This window comes from Schistocerca gregaria, chromosome 3 (assembly GCF_023897955.1).
Source record: "Schistocerca gregaria isolate iqSchGreg1 chromosome 3, iqSchGreg1.2, whole genome shotgun sequence".
Classification (NCBI taxonomy): domain Eukaryota; kingdom Metazoa; phylum Arthropoda; class Insecta; order Orthoptera; family Acrididae; genus Schistocerca; species Schistocerca gregaria.
Window position 1 is genome coordinate 291,993,570 of NC_064922.1, and position 13,473 is coordinate 292,007,042.

Below are 13,473 nucleotides of genomic sequence, written 5' to 3' on the forward strand. Positions count from 1 at the left end.
CATCTTTCTCTTAAGATATTCTAAATAATAATTGCTTTCAGTGAGGTAGTTTTGTCAGTTCATGCCAATGAGAAAAAAAAAAGAAGTCAGAAAAACTTTCTTCTTTCAACAAACATAGAAAAGTAATTGCACAAGATTTATTCATTCATTTATTTATTTCATTATAGTCTGAAATTTCTTGAGTCATTCAGTTATTCAAAGTTATAGTTCCAAGCAGCTCTGCTTCAGAAATACATTTTACAGCAAGAACTGACATTCAATATATTATATATATTAAACTTAAAACACAGGTACATTAGGGTATGAAGCCCCGCAAAAGAAATTTCTCTCAGATGAATATTGCAGAGCATTTTTAACTTTTTGAGGTCTGTATGGGGAATGGTGTATAATCAGGTTAATAAAAAAACAAAAATGCATTGTAATAACACACGATTTATCGAATCACATGTGTAATGTGTGCTGACCAGCCCACAAACTATATATTATTATCACAAAGTAATGTATCCCAGTACATCGTCAAATGCAGCTACTACTCTCAACAATGTTACACATGTTCATCAATTACACTCTTGCACATCGGTCACCTTCAGAATTACATCCTCCTTGAGATCTCAAACGATAGCTAAATCTATACATATACATACACATATATATATTTTTACACGCATCAGTGTCAGATGACCCATTCACACACTGCACACAATCCCGAAACATGACACACATGACAGCACACTGTCGATGCAGACTACTGCGCTGGGCCCCCTGGCGGAGTCCGCCGGCCTTCGGTCCGGCAGGGCACCAGTGTCAGATCGGACACAGCAACGGGGACGGGCGAGTCTGAGAAGGCAGAAAGTCGCCGTGCACGGGTGGCCACAGCAGACGCGGTGGATGGAACCACAACAGCAGGTGTGGTACATGGCAAACCTGCCGATGACAAGCTATGGCATCGTACAACATGCGTAGACGCCCAGTCCCCACCACCTCCGAGGAGACCTGTCGAGCTTGACCGATAAGGGGGTGGCGATTCCCCATCGAACACTGTTCGGTTTGGAGGCGGCCGGATGCACTTTTGGTAGATTTCACTCTCCTGTAAACAGAAATGCTTAAACTTTACACCTCACATTATTGAACTATGCATTATACAGAACAAAGTATAAAAAAAAAGTACATTCAAAATCTTTTGTTCTCACAAGATGTGTGTTCTACTGGAACTTTTTTTTAGTAAAGTGGTCATTTGGCTATGAGAAATTCAAACTCTGAAGCCAAACGGCATACAGTGTTTGTTTGTTCACTGGTATCAATTTTAGTGTTTCCAGTATACGTAAAAACTTAACAGGTGTATACAAGAGAAAAAGCTTTCATTTACATAGAAGTACAGGTAAATCTTGTTATTTGCGATTGTTACATTCTGTGGAACTTTCGTGCATACCAAATTCATGAAAATTGAGTCATTTTATATGTAAAATATGGGTTAAGTTCTCATCTACACACATATTAATTTTAAAGTAGCACAGTATCTTGGTATTTTTACCAAAGATAACTAATACCATACCTCCAAATGCTAAATTTATATGCTGAAACACAGTAATACACAAAATCATTTTTCCATGTCCAATGAAATCTCAGCCTGCTCCTGACCCAACCCTTGAATGCCATAGGATTTTAAGAGTGATATATCATAAAGGGTTTTAATTTGTAATTCCCTACAGCATTTCCTCCGAAAAAAGGGTATATCAGTCTTTGGCAGCCTTGGATCCAAGTGTTTTCTCTTCAGTAGAAATGAAGGTGTGGCTTGACATTCATTTCCAAACTAAACCTGTTTCATCAAGATTGAATACCTCCTTTGCAGTATAGCCTTTTTCTGCCCTGTTTCTTTAAACACATTTTTAAATTCCTCGGCTCCATATCTGTCTGCCGCAGCTGCTGTCTCTCCTATCATTTTAATGTTGCAAAAGCCAACAATGCTGGAAGTGATCAAATCAACCTGGACTGGCCAAGAAAGGTGCTGTATCATCATCATCTCTTAAATCTGCTTGTAAGCTCTTGGCTTTGACTAGAATACCAGCTGCAGGGAGAGACATGGTAGTGGTGTTCAATCCAATGGCTTAATATTTTTTCCATTTCTTCCTTCACCTCCAAGATTTGGTCTCTCTAATCACACTTAAATCAATTAAGCATTAAGCAAATTTCCAAACTGATTCCACAATGTCACAAACAATTCTCACAGTGGATTCACAAAGTCCAAAAGCACATGGAATGTCAACAATATGGTCAATGATGCAAAACATCTTTTTTTCTAATGAATACAGCTTTTGTACATACTTCTTTCTCTCAATAGGCACACTTTCTTTCCATTTACCTGACATTTTAAAAACATACACTGTCAAGTGCAACTTCACAGCTCTACTGACCTCATAAGACGACATGTCTCGACAAACATGACAGAAGACGCTTGTTGAGATTTCTGACACAGTAACACTTCCGTGTACAGTGAACAGATGGCAGCACATGACTTAAAACTAAAATCATGTGTATACGAAAAAGCAGATAACGAATCTGTTTACAACAAAGTCAACCTGTACTACACAATCTATGAACAACAGAGAGAAAAAGTTCAGAAATATTTGAAAAAAATTGTAACTAGAGTCCAGATTTTTGTCTGTTACTATTCTGAAAACCTAATATGCATATAGTATGTTGATAAACTTAACATTTACTCTTTCCAGTAGAACATTTGTAAAAGTGGTCCTCAGAAATACAGAATTTACAAATATTTATGTAAACAAGGCTCTTGGGAGAACTCTACAACCATGAGCATTTTGAGCAAAACTACAATTATTTTCACGATTTCTGACTAAATTTGACAGCAGATGGTAACAACTGTTATCACCTAAATAATATGCTGCATTATGATCACAGTAAAATTTCACATTTCAGCTGATATGTGAAAATACAAGCAAAAAAATAACACTAAATGAAAACAGAACAGCAACAATAGAAATATTAGGAAAATACAAAAATAGAAATATTAGAAAAATACCTAAAAATAAAACTGCTTTTTAAATATTTACTTTTCATTCACTATTAACTTAAATTACCATAGTCACAATGAGATACCTGCCAAATCACACAGAAGGACACCAATCAAAATTCCTGAATGTTTCTGCTTGTTAAACTGTTTGTAATGGAACCAGTAGTCTTAAGCAAACTGCTGTTCTTAAACTTATTCAGTTAATGTTAACTGCACAATCTTCAAGCATTTCAAATGTGACATTTATTGAAGGAAGTCATTGACCTGCAGATGCTGTTTTTATTTTTGAAATAAACACTTTATTTAATGCTTGTGTGTTATTTGCTAATTTCGCACTCTTAAATCACTATCTAATTGTATCATTAATAAAGTTTACCTATGAATGTGATGGTAATGGGTACAACCTGCATATACATTACAATTTAATAGAAAACTTAACTCAAATGACATTACAACTTACTTTCACAGATGTAAATTCCATATGTAAAATGATAAAATCCAACCCTCATGCAGGTCTTTGTAGCCATGCCAGCATAAATCACATCAAAGTCTCTTAGTTCACATGTCAAATAAAATTGCTCAACATGGTAAACAACTAACAATCAAATATCAATAGATTTAATTGCATGATTGTGTTGTCAGAGGTATAAAAATTGCTTAAACAAAAGGAATAAACACTCACTCAAAAGAATTACTACATATGCCTAACCTAAAGTAAAAGTTATGCAGAAAATCTCTTGTGTGAAACGTGCTGTATCAGAGACAGATGAAGCTTTAAAATTTTTTGATGGTGTCCCAGGAATGTAAAAATTTCTTATTACATGTGTGAGTGAGCAAGAAGCCAGCCAAAAAACAACACAAATACAGATCAGTCACAAATTGTCACTTGGGCAACTAGTGATGTGTATGCATGTTGTGCCGATTACCATCACATTCACAAGTTAGTTTCATTAGGGATACCATTAGAAGGTTGTTTCTGCACACTAATTTGTGGACGAGATGTGTGACTGCAGCGCTTCAATGTGACAAGTGTGTGTAAAAAGTTTTTATGTATAATTGTGACTGTCTAATCTTGAAGCTGCTGTAACTTTTGCCATTTGTTTCAGTTCTGGTGGCTTGAAAATTCCCAAACGGGGCAATATTAGCCAACTGTGCAAAATCATGAAGTAAAATGTTTTTGTTTTTTTGAAATAGAAAACCTATTCAGGATGACTTTCCTCAGTAACTTTGCAGCAGCTGTGGACCCACACATACAATTAAGAAATCTGTCATTACTTTGCAGGCTAAAAAAAAAAGAGATCAGCAATAGCTTTAATGTGTGATTTTCACTGATAAAATGTAGTGGTTTCGTATTGCATGTAGTATTTGCTCTACTGACCTGCTCCGGATCCCGAATTTTCAGTCGTGTCGAACTGCCATAAGGGAGTTCCTCCCCATCTGGCAAGGCAATATTTGGTGGCAGTCCCAATTCCAAGTCTGTACTGACTGAGTGGAGGCGTACCTGTCTGTCCCGCAGCTCGCGGCTCAACCGTTCCATCCCCACCACCATCTGCAAGACAATGCAATCTTTGTTACTTAAAAATCACTTACATATTTAATTTTACCAATTTTTGACAAATGCAACATTATTTTATATTTAAGACACAACTGGGTGAATCTCAGAGCTTTTGCTAATAACTAAAACAAGTTCTCACTAATAAGAAAATGGTAGACTGCTGCTCACTCTGCAGAATAGGTGCAGAGTCACAGACAGGCACAATGAAAAGACCACTAATTTAAGCTTTTGACCAAAAGGTTTTCTTTGGAAACAGAAAGCACACAGCCATAGTGGCCGGAGACAATGGCCATGTGCATGCAAGTTGTACATGTGCCAATACGTGCATGCTTTCAATTTCCGAAGAAGACTTTTTGGCCATAAGCTTCAGTGTTAAGTAGTCTTTTCACTGTGCCTGTCTGTGACTCAACATTGCCTCTATGGGGTAAGAAGCAACTACACTTTTCAGAATATTATTGTTATTCCATCCTGGACTTTCCATTTTTTAATTTCACTTACTGATGTCATCTGATGTGTGAGAGAGAATCCTTCACTTTAAGTATAAGCATAACACATTTATCAAACAAAGTAAGAGGCTTCGGGTCACCTGTTTTCACATAACAAGGTAGCTTACTCTAATATCACCTTTGAAAATCTGCATTCATCTCATGAAAAGATGTTTTTTTTTACTGTGCATGTGAGCTTTATTTACTAAACTAAAAATTCTAATAACTGCTACAGAAATACAAACAACATGACACTAAAATAGTGATTTTTTCTAACCACAAAGCTAAGTACATTTTTTAGCACTTATATGTGCAATTCCACTTTATTTGTGTACTTCAGTTATCCTTAAAACAACTTTCTGCTATACTGCTTCACACTGTCTTTTGTTCTAATATGCAAGCTCCAGTCTGCTAACTTGCACTAACACTTCAAGAAAATGATTTTTTTAATATATTTTTTTCTTTTCCTCATTTATATCCAAACACCTTGCTACTAGAGAAGTTCCGTCCCATGCATTCCTCCTTCAAATTATTTACTGTATGTGTTGTGCTTTGCAGTAACGAAAGCAAGTTATTCCCACCTAATCTTGATGACAGCATTTTATAGCCTGCTCTTCGCCTACAACTAAGCTCTTTACTCAAAATAAACTTCTGCTTCTGACATGGGCATGGTGCAATCTGTGAGTTAATTGTCTGTATTATTTATAATTTGTTTTGCTTCCAGCACTATAACGTTCTTCTCTAGTGTAGTTTTGTTTAGTTGGCTGCTCATTCTGCAGACCTCTCACTATGATGTGCAATGAGTAAATTTTCAATTATTTTACACTTCCTCAGCAAAAATATGGCAGTGTGGACATTGCTCAGGAGATAAAATTTTAATTTGTGTTTGAAGGTTATTTTATTATTTACTACATTCTTTACATCACTGGGTAGGTAACCAAAGATTTTTATGGCTAAAACATCATTCTTTTCTGTACCACCCTAAGGTTGAGGAAGTTATTTCTCCTTCTAATATTATAATTATAAATGTAGCTGCTATTTTAAAACTGTGATTGGGTGCTGACAACATACTTTGTAAAGGAGGTTGTTAGTATTCACAACTATTTAAAGAGCCAAAAAGAGGTTCTAGAGTCCACAGCATAAATTATTGTTATTGCATGCTACGGTGCAACAAACATTTATTTTCCTTCAATGACAAATTACCCCAAAATTTGCCACCATAAGACAACTGAAAAAGCAAGTCAATTTGATGATATTTTCCTCTCCAATATCTGATACCAGTAGCATAAAAGTTTCACACCTTAAATCTTGTAGATGATCTGTGATATGTAATTACTGGTTTAGGTTCTTATCAATGATATAAAAATCTGAGAATTCAGAACATTGTTTCATTTATTTCTAATGGTGTGAGCAGGCATACAGTAAATAACTATATATAATGTGTCTTATCTATGTGTAAAGACAATCCATTTGCAAAGAACTAGTTATTTATTTTTCAAGGTAATTTTATTTACATTTTCAAATGTTGAATTTTCTCAAATAGACTCAATTGTAATACCTGCATGAACAGGAAAAAGAATTATTCCTGCTTCTTGGACATATAAAGGTGAATGATTTACATATAACAAAAGAAAGTAGTTTTCTCATTTCTAAAAGAAAGGAAAAATTGAATTATAAATCTATTAAGCACTAATGTTCCAATCTGTCTGTACGGAACATGTTTCTCGTGTCTAATAATGAAAAGACTGCATCCAAATCTTCCTTTTTCTTACCCACCACAATTCAAATTTTAGCTGCTTTGATACAATACGTAAATTCTGCTGTACTACCTGTCTACATAAACTGTTGCAGAATTTAACTGAAGTTAAATGTAAATGTATCAACGACAGTTGAGGCCAAGGACAGTGCATACACCTGTTACTTTATCTTTAGTTTGTTTCTACTTGCATAGAACTTTTGAATTTTAATCTTAACTTTTAATGCACTGTTAATTAACAATCCTTCTCTGCATTTTGAATGTGTCTTGATAGCGGTCTTTGAGTGACTTTCTTTCTACCAGCATCCGTGAATCTAAGTATTGCATCTGTCTTGTCATGGCTGTGTGTGATGCAAAGATAGTTTTCTTGTTTTTCCACCACGATGACAACTACTTCAGCCAGTATCTCGTCTCCTACCTTCCAAACTTTAAAGAAGCTCTCCTGCAGTTCGCAGGGGAGCTTCTGTAAAGTTTTGAAGGTAGGACACAAGATACTGGCTGAAGTAAAGCTGTGAGGATGGGGCGTGAGTCGTGCTTGGGTAGCTCAGATGATAGAGCACTTGCCCGCGAAAGGCAAAGGTCTCGAGTTCGAGTCTTGGTTCGGCACACAGTTTTAATCTGCCAGGAAGTTTCATATCAGTGCACACACTGCTGCAGAGTGAAAATCTCTTTCTGGAAACAAAAAATTGTTTCCTTTCACACCATAAAAGTTGCTTGTTTCAGGAGGAAAGAACTTCATACATTTTACAAGGCAAAATAAATATATTGCCACTACATAAATGTTTGAGTCAGTATATTACCATACTTACGGGGGCAGGTGGAGGTACAGGTGGGCCGGCGGGGGCGGGGGGCGGTGGCTCACTCTTGTGCCAGGAGCGCGCGCGCCCCCCCAGGCCACCGCCAGTCGTTCGGTAGTGGCTCACGACGCACGTCACCAGGCCCAGAGTGGCCAGCACCACAGCCACAACCAACACTAATACTGCCAGCCCAGGCACTTTAAGAGAAGAAGAGAATACGAGGTGGTTAAAATACATTGAAGTTGTTTTTTTTGTGCGTGTAAGTAAAACAAGAAAGTGAGTGTGTATAATGGATATCAGACTATAGGGTTTACTCTGAACATTTTGCTGAAACCAGTTAAGCATTTTTTAAACAATTGCATGTCTCTCAATAATAAGATGACAAAAGTGGTATATAAAAGACCTATTTGTTAAAAACAATGACTCTTGTACTGAAATGAGTATCAACTTAAAGACTGGCACTAAAAATTTATGTAGGCCCTACACCAGTAACAGAACTCAATCCCAACTTTATCAGGGCCAGGTATTTGATGATTTTTAGTTATACAACAAATAAGTCAAAAGTTTTCAATACATTGTATAATTTCTAAATCAATTTTTTTTTTCTTTCAATGCACATTATGATACAGATAAGGACACCTCATCAGCACCAAGATGATGTTCGAAATAGTAAAGCAAAATGGTGACATTCTCCAGAACAAGTGCATGCTATGATTAACTAGATACATACATACAACTTTACTGCTATTAGCAGGTAGATTTTACTAACTTACTTCGAGTTTAACATTCCATACTAAGCGGCTCCATTTTTGCATGAAAAATTATTCCTACAGGAGGTTGAGTGGATCAAAACACACATGCAGAGAGAGAGAGAGAGAGAGAGAGAGAGAGAGAGAGAGAGAGAGAGAGAGAGAGAGAGAGAGAGAAACATCTATTTGCATGCTTTAATACACAAATGGATATGTACAATCTTTTCTATATTAAGCACACATTTTTTTTGTAATTAACAACATTCACTTAAGTCTGTAAACAAAAGCTGTATGCATTCTGTAAATTGAAACACCTTCTTGCTGCAACATATATTTATTTATGTTCTAGACACATTTCGCTCTTTACATTAACAGATCTTCAGTGTATTTAATTGGGAATAATACAGTTTTTTTAATACACGATACTTCTAGATTATAAAACATTTCACATCGTAATTTTTACATCATTAATCTATATGTATCGCATATAAAAAACTATATTCTCGGCAATTAAATCTCCTGACGATGCTTTAATGTAAACAGTGTCTGGAACATGAATAAATACAGACTGGACCAAGAGAAAGGCGTTTCAGTTTATGAAACTGAATATTTATATACTTGTTGCAGATAACAGCCACACCAACAAAGTTGTTAAAAGCTTTATTGCACACCTGCGAAGCCACTCTACAAAGAAATCAGTGAATTCTCAATAAGAATAATCATGCACTGTACATCAAACTACACAATCAAAAAATTCCTCATATGCAAACAATATTCTCAATGAAAAAATTTAACAGGAATGAACAGACCAGAAGTAATATGAAACTGTGAAGAATTCTGACATACTGAAACAAAAATGAGATGAACCTCACTGCAAAGTAGTAATGAATGTTGCAGGGAAAGTTTTGAGGGCTAACTGTATTTCATACCATTCATGATTTTCCTAACGATTTTAAGCAATCAACAAAAATGTGCCAATAAACGAAGAAAACTTTAAGCAATAAATCCAGAAATGTGCAGAAATGAGACTATTTAATATTAACTGCTGAGATAATCACAGTACACAGGCCTTACATGTTCAAATGACAAGTGCACAGTAATACACAGATACTGACAGTGAATTCATAGAGAATGCTAAAAGGGGGCTAACAATATTATGGCAGTACCAGCAGCATTTTGTTTCCCAAGGAGAATAATATGGAGCATGAAAATTAATGACACACAGGCACGCACACACTTACTCACTCTCACTCTCCCCCCCCCCCCCCCCCTTTCCAATACTGTATATACTTTAATTGCTGATACAGCTACCACAGACCTATAGCAAGGTCTGTGAGGAATATATCACCACTTAAAGTAATGGCGGTGACAATTTTTTTCCAAAATAAAATTCATATGGAAAAGTCAATAATGGTGCTATGACAACCACAATACAAAGGTAACCACAGTGTTTTTATTGGCAAACTGGTACACAAAATACAAGTTCCTACCAGTTAATGGCAAAATTAAATTTGGAATGAAGGAACACTAAAAAATATGTCAATGAAGAAAAAATACATGATTTATGAATAACAATGACAATATCAACATACACTGCACATAGCCCGGCCTTTTTGTGTAGTGTTGTCCCCTAAAATACAGTACAGTAGGCAATTATAAGATAATTAGGATGGTTTGTGTAAGTAAATATTACTTTCTGTGAATTACATGGCTGACTTGAGATTATTTGTCACAGGCTGTCAAACATTAATCAAAATAGAGTATGACAGGATCCAACTTCAACGTTCATCATTGATGACTAAAACCTTTAACAGAACATACAATAGGCTAACTTTTAAAATCTCCTCTACTGAAACAAACAGCTCTCACTGACAACCTTACTGCCTACTTCTATATGAAATGACATCAAGATTTGAATAATCATCTAACATAGTAAGAAATTCACAGCTTTGAAACCTCCAGTACAAAACCTCCTATCCTTCAGTAAACTTAACTACAGCAATGCACTGCCAGCATATACTTTTTTTTCTTTCAACTGCTTAACAAGAAGATTACCACAAGATAAATGAGCTTGCAGCCACAACAGTTTAATGATTTATATCACGCAGGGTAGAAAATAAACACCACAACAAGACAGTGGTGTTAAAATGATACTACAAAGTGGCACATCAAAAAGCTTCAATTCAAATGCTCTATTGCAAAATGAGACTGCAGCTCAACCCATTCCAAAAGCAGAGTAAAAAGCAGAGAATGGTCATTTGCCAAAGAGAAGAGTGGAGCTCACCTCATCTGTTCGATCGTCTCTTGCAATACACACTTTGCTTCAACTGTGATGTCAACCTGAAAGTATACCAGGCAATCAGATGGATGTGGCATACTGCACACTCAATGGCTGACACTTCATATCTGTCTGATATGGAACTGAAAACTGTGGCGATGTTTGGCAATAGCCTAAAATCTTGGCAATTATGTCTAGTGATATGTTGGTGACTCAATCATATGTGTGTGGATAAAGCTAGGAAGGTTGTCCAAGTATTGCACGTGAATGCAAAAAATGGGGTAAAGGAGAAGGAAATTTATGAACTGTGTAATTTACTCTCGTCAATAATGAAGGAATATACAGATTCTCCAACACCACACACAGACCTCTCTGACATTCACATACTGTTTATAGCGACAAAGACAACAGGATTTCAGTTTTGGTCCCCTCGGAAAAAGTTAAAAAAATTGGGAAACTTCTGTCACATAACAAAACACCCGGGATAATACGTCCACATTCTAACTATCTTAATGATCAAACGTTCCTGTAAACTATTTGACAATATAATAAAGAATGTTTGACAGGATTTGTGCTATGCACCGGCTATACATTTTTTCCTGTCGCGACTTTAACACTATATTCAGGCTACTGCTGAAATACCGCAACTATTTTGACGTACTGACATTAACTATGAGCTGCCTCAGTGCGTTACTTGATACTTCCAAAAATCTGCTTTCTTTTAATCTCTGGTAGTAATTAATCCTTGACGCTTTGCGTCCGCTTATTAATAACTGCCAATGCACATAGCTATATAAACGAAAACGTGTTCAAAAAAAGACTTACCGAATTAGAATCATTGCACTATAAATGGTTGCCTTTTTTTAACCCGAAGACAACACTGCCGACATAATCTCTTCTCATGTTTCTTTTCCTTCTTTTTTTCTTAACCGAGAAAACACCAAACTGGCCAAATGCCACTCTTGAAACCACTGAGGGCCAGGAAACACAATCGTTACCGAAGCTGCATGTTTCATTCGAACATTTTAAATAACAGAAAGAAATCATATGCACTTTGTTCAACAAACGTTACTGTATATGTATGACATATCCATATCTGGGTATAACATAATTGACACTTTTCACAGCAACACGTTAATTTATTCATTAATAACAAGTACAGATTCTCAATTCCGAGCAACACACCACTGTACGCGCCCCCGCCCCTCCACCTGTCAAACAAAATATTCTATGCAAACTGTCACTCAAAGGGTGTACACACTGCCACCTATATTATTCTTATTTCTCACCAACACATATGAAATTACTGCAGCGGTTAAGTCTTCCAAAGCCATATATGAACATGTAACTGTCTCTCGTTGTCGCAGAAAAATGACACCCGATGTGTGTTAAGGACATTAAAATATGAATTTAATGGCTAGAAAGCACAAAATACAATAACTTTAAGTACTAAACTATCCGCAAAACTTGTGATTGCAGCGTGGTATTGAACGATAACTATAGGATCAAATGTGTAGCACCAACATTAGAATTTAGGAACGATCTACGCTCAATGTGTTACAGACGGAATGCATATTTTCGCACAATTTCATTTCATCAAACTGTTGATCTAAACGATAACTTAAACCTCACCACGGAGAGGATGCATATATGAAAGCTGAGATCAGTGGAGAGTAGCCTGCCGGTGTTGGCAACACTGCTGCTATGCAGTGACTACCGCCTCTAGCGGCAGCTCCGAGAACTATTCTCAGGCTCTCGTGGGTTTCAAATTTTTTGATTGTGGTACTGTATTTGGCATCCGTCTGGTCGAAAGAAGTACGATCGTATGTCATACAGATACATTCTGCATAGAATGATTGACATAAAAACATATGATACGCTATATGGCAGTTATAAAACAAGAGGCACTAAACTTCGTACTTACGACAAAACAAATTTTTTGCTGGAATATTGTGTCAGCAGCAGCTGTTAACTAACCTCTTGTTCTCCATGTAGATATGAAATATTGAAGATTAAAAAAATGATGTGCAAAGTAGACGCAATTTAGTACAATTTGGCAACTACACAGCAAAAGGATGCAAATGTTCATTTCTTGGGCACCCCGCCTTTTTCTCCCGTTTTAGCTAGTGTTTGATGCTGTCAGTTTTCTCGGCGTTGATCACTTGATTCTATAGGCACTAATCCTTCGGAAACATTTCTATGTGGACCATGCGAAACCAAATAACAATCGGTCTGCGTGACTACAAGAGATGGAACATAAGTAAGCTATGAGTCATTACAGACGCGAAACGTCATCGTGGGAATAAATGAAGTTAGATGGGGCCAATCGTTCGTGACTTTATAATGGAAGAACTACAGTATTCCCTCGAAATAATTGTTAGTTTAAGAGAGAGTGTAAACCCAAGACAGCAGCTCTAAAATCAGTGGTATAGTGGAATGTTTTTCACAGAATGAATGGATGTGCGAATATCATCGTTGCAGATTAAGAGTATACATTGTTACAGAAACGTTTAATCGTCCCGCTTTTAACAGCAGCTAATCAGATCAGTTGCGAAGGATTCATGCAGAAAGCCGTGAAACTTGTAGAAAAAGTATGCAGATAAAACGAGACCAGATTACGTATACCGTACCTGCTGTTCCAATAAATAAAACTGAGAGGGTAATTAGATAAACGAAGAATAAAAAACACATTGATGTGGAGGATGTTTTACTTAGACTACCGATACTTGAAATATGCTGTTAAACTATTAGCAAATTACTCTCTCACATAGTCAATGAATCCTTTCAGCAAGGAACTGTTCCCAATAGACTGCCAAACCGCT

General features: G+C 36.4%; 1 protein-coding gene across 6 annotated transcripts in view; it reads right to left on the reverse strand.

The window, feature by feature from the left end:
• Nucleotides 1-412: 412 nt before the first annotated feature.
• Nucleotides 413-13,473, reverse strand: part of LOC126354185 (protein TMEPAI-like) — a 170,926-nt gene continuing 157,865 nt past the window's right edge. For 3 of the 6 annotated variants that reach the window (XM_050003630.1, XM_050003629.1, XM_050003632.1), the window contains exons 3-5: nucleotides 7,628-7,821; nucleotides 4,410-4,580; nucleotides 413-1,087 (exon numbers count right to left, since the gene is read on the reverse strand). In XM_050003630.1, coding sequence (XP_049859587.1) covers nucleotides 746-1,087; nucleotides 4,410-4,580; nucleotides 7,628-7,821 — 707 coding nt within the window. In that variant the 3' untranslated portion in view covers nucleotides 413-745. Of the gene's footprint in view, nucleotides 1,088-4,409; nucleotides 4,581-7,627; nucleotides 7,822-12,283; nucleotides 12,335-13,473 lie in introns of those variants that run through there. The other 3 variants (XM_050003634.1, XM_050003633.1, XM_050003635.1) reach the window with 2 other exon arrangements.